Consider the following 2241-nt stretch of genomic DNA (forward strand, 5'->3'; position numbering starts at 1 on the left):
GATAGTCGTCTAGGTCCGCCCATGCTTAGAAGAGACACCCCAATCCAACTATGTGGTGGACTCTAAAGAGCAAAAACTAACTCGTAAATTAATTTAGTAGGAATTAAAATCAAGATTTTAATCCAAGTTATCTACAACTTTTTAACAACATATTTGAACAACTTCTATCAAAAGTTACTATTAAATTTTATTTTAATCTTCACTAAATAGGGAATAAGACTACAAGGAAACTTAGAGGTGTCAAATCTGGTTGGACTTGACTTAGAACAATCTTACAGTTTTTAGGCATGACACGGCCTAAGTCGCGACAGGATGAGCAGGCCACCGACCTAATAATTTTTTGAAAAAGCAAAATTGAAAAGACTTCATTGGATCTATCCTTTTTGACACCTCTAATAGAAACACAAGCTGGCGGATAATATGTAACTTTTTATTAGTAAGACTTGTTTAATATTCAATCAAACCTGAATTTGAAGAAAAGAAATTAAGAAACTATGAAACTTAAGAACATCATAAGTCACTTGGATTAGATTAATACATAATAATCAAGAAGAAAATGAAACAGAAAGTTTATTGAGATTTATCACACTTGAAGATTAAGCTAATTAAAAATACTTAATAACACCAACCTAAGGATTAGAAAAAAATTCCCATCCCAAGAAATTCTTCACCTCCTCATGGATTGCATAAAATTTTGTGCGTTTTGTCTTATTCAAATGAAAGCTAGGATTCCCAATATAGTGCTGATAAAAAATGGCAATCTTAGAGAGAAACTCCGGCCAGCACCAGAATAATAGGGGTCGACGGGATACATATTTCCTGGTGGACCATTTACGTATATGTAAGGAGGATTTGGAGGGTACTGGCCGCCGCCGCTGGGTGGAGGTGGGCAGTAGTTGCTTGGTGGCTTAATCTTCGGCGGAGGTGGTGGTGAAGGTGGTGGAGGAGGCGGTGGGGCTTGGTTACACGGGTTGTTGCAAGGACAGTTTCCACACTTATTCTGAAAATCCGGTGGAGTCTCATCATCAAGCTTTCTTGGGTTCAATCCTTCGCTTCGAACCGCGATAGAGACGAAGACCAAAAAGACAATGAATTTCAACATTTTGAAGATGGACATGGAAATTTGGAATTGGAGATGAAGGAATTTGAGTTTCTTTGTGGGGTGAAATGAAGAGCGTGAAAATTTTCTATTGGAAAATGAATTGGGACGTTAGAATGCAAATAGAAGTGAGTGCGATGCATGGAATTTTGAATTGACTTAATTTACAAGAATGCATGTGGGGGTGGTCCACTTTTTAGGTCACAAATTAGCACCCGCTTTCGTACTGATTAAAATCCAAATTTTAATTTAAATCAAAGTCAAAAATAAATTTTAAACACATATTTTATGGTTTTACAACTTTTCAATCGTATATTTTCATCAAAATCTATTAAAAATATGATTTTAATCGTCACCAAACAAGGGCTAGAACTTAATTAATGATGTTTTTCTTGGCTTTACATCTATACTTTCAATAATTGTGCGCTTGTTATTTATCAAATAAATGTGATTCCTAAATTATGTATGGAAAAAGTTGGGCACTCCAAGTTCGAGCTAGTTTTTTAAATAATTTGATTAATTATTTAAGTGGCTAGTAATTAAATTATTATGAGGTTGTTGGTGGACTCACTTTTCTGTACAAGAAGTCTCGCTTTTAGCAATAACAATATTTATCTTGAAAAGTCTCTCATTGATGCTTTTTTTATGAAACAACCCAAATTGACTTTTACAACAAATATTTGCATCATTAAAAGTAAAAATTTCTTGTAATACAGTTTATATTAAGGAAGAAAGAAATTAAATGTTTTCGATATATTGTAAGTCTCGTGTATTACATACCAACCATGCTTTCTCAACATAAGTGTATTATGATCAATATTGTAAAATTGGATCAAACATGTCGACTTAACTGAAAAAACTAGGAACGTGCATAGTTGTATGTTAAAATTGAAAATTTTGAAACCTTTAAAACAACCATCCAACCTGTCAATTGACCTCCAAAATCATCCCGGTTCACCCAAAATCAGTTGGTTCGGTCCGCTTTTTTTGCTTTGTTTTCATTTATTTGACTTTTTTTTTAACATATGTTCAACCTTGATGCGATCATTAATCCTTACTCTTTCAAGTTGTTGCCCAATTCAATTTATAAGACAATTTGACACGCTGAATGTAGATTTTTTTTTCCTTGGATTCCATGTATC

General features: G+C 33.7%; 1 protein-coding gene across 1 annotated transcript; it reads right to left on the reverse strand.

The window, feature by feature from the left end:
* Positions 1–495: 495 nt before the first annotated feature.
* On the reverse strand, positions 496–1232 carry LOC111399045 (leucine-rich repeat extensin-like protein 3). Its single transcript, XM_023026257.1, has one exon. The coding sequence runs from the start codon at positions 1115–1117 to the stop codon at positions 713–715; it is 405 nt and encodes a 134-aa protein (XP_022882025.1). The 5' UTR covers positions 1118–1232; the 3' UTR covers positions 496–712.
* Between the last annotated feature and the right edge of the window lie 1009 nt (positions 1233–2241).

Source organism: Olea europaea, chromosome 8 (genome assembly GCF_002742605.1).
Source record: "Olea europaea var. sylvestris chromosome 8, O_europaea_v1, whole genome shotgun sequence".
In the NCBI taxonomy this organism is placed as follows: domain Eukaryota; kingdom Viridiplantae; phylum Streptophyta; class Magnoliopsida; order Lamiales; family Oleaceae; genus Olea; species Olea europaea.

Coding starts and splice junctions, on each gene's coding strand:
- LOC111399045 (XM_023026257.1), bottom strand. CDS start 1,117: ATGTCCATCTTCAAAATGTTGAAATTCATTGTCTTTTTGGTCTTCGTC.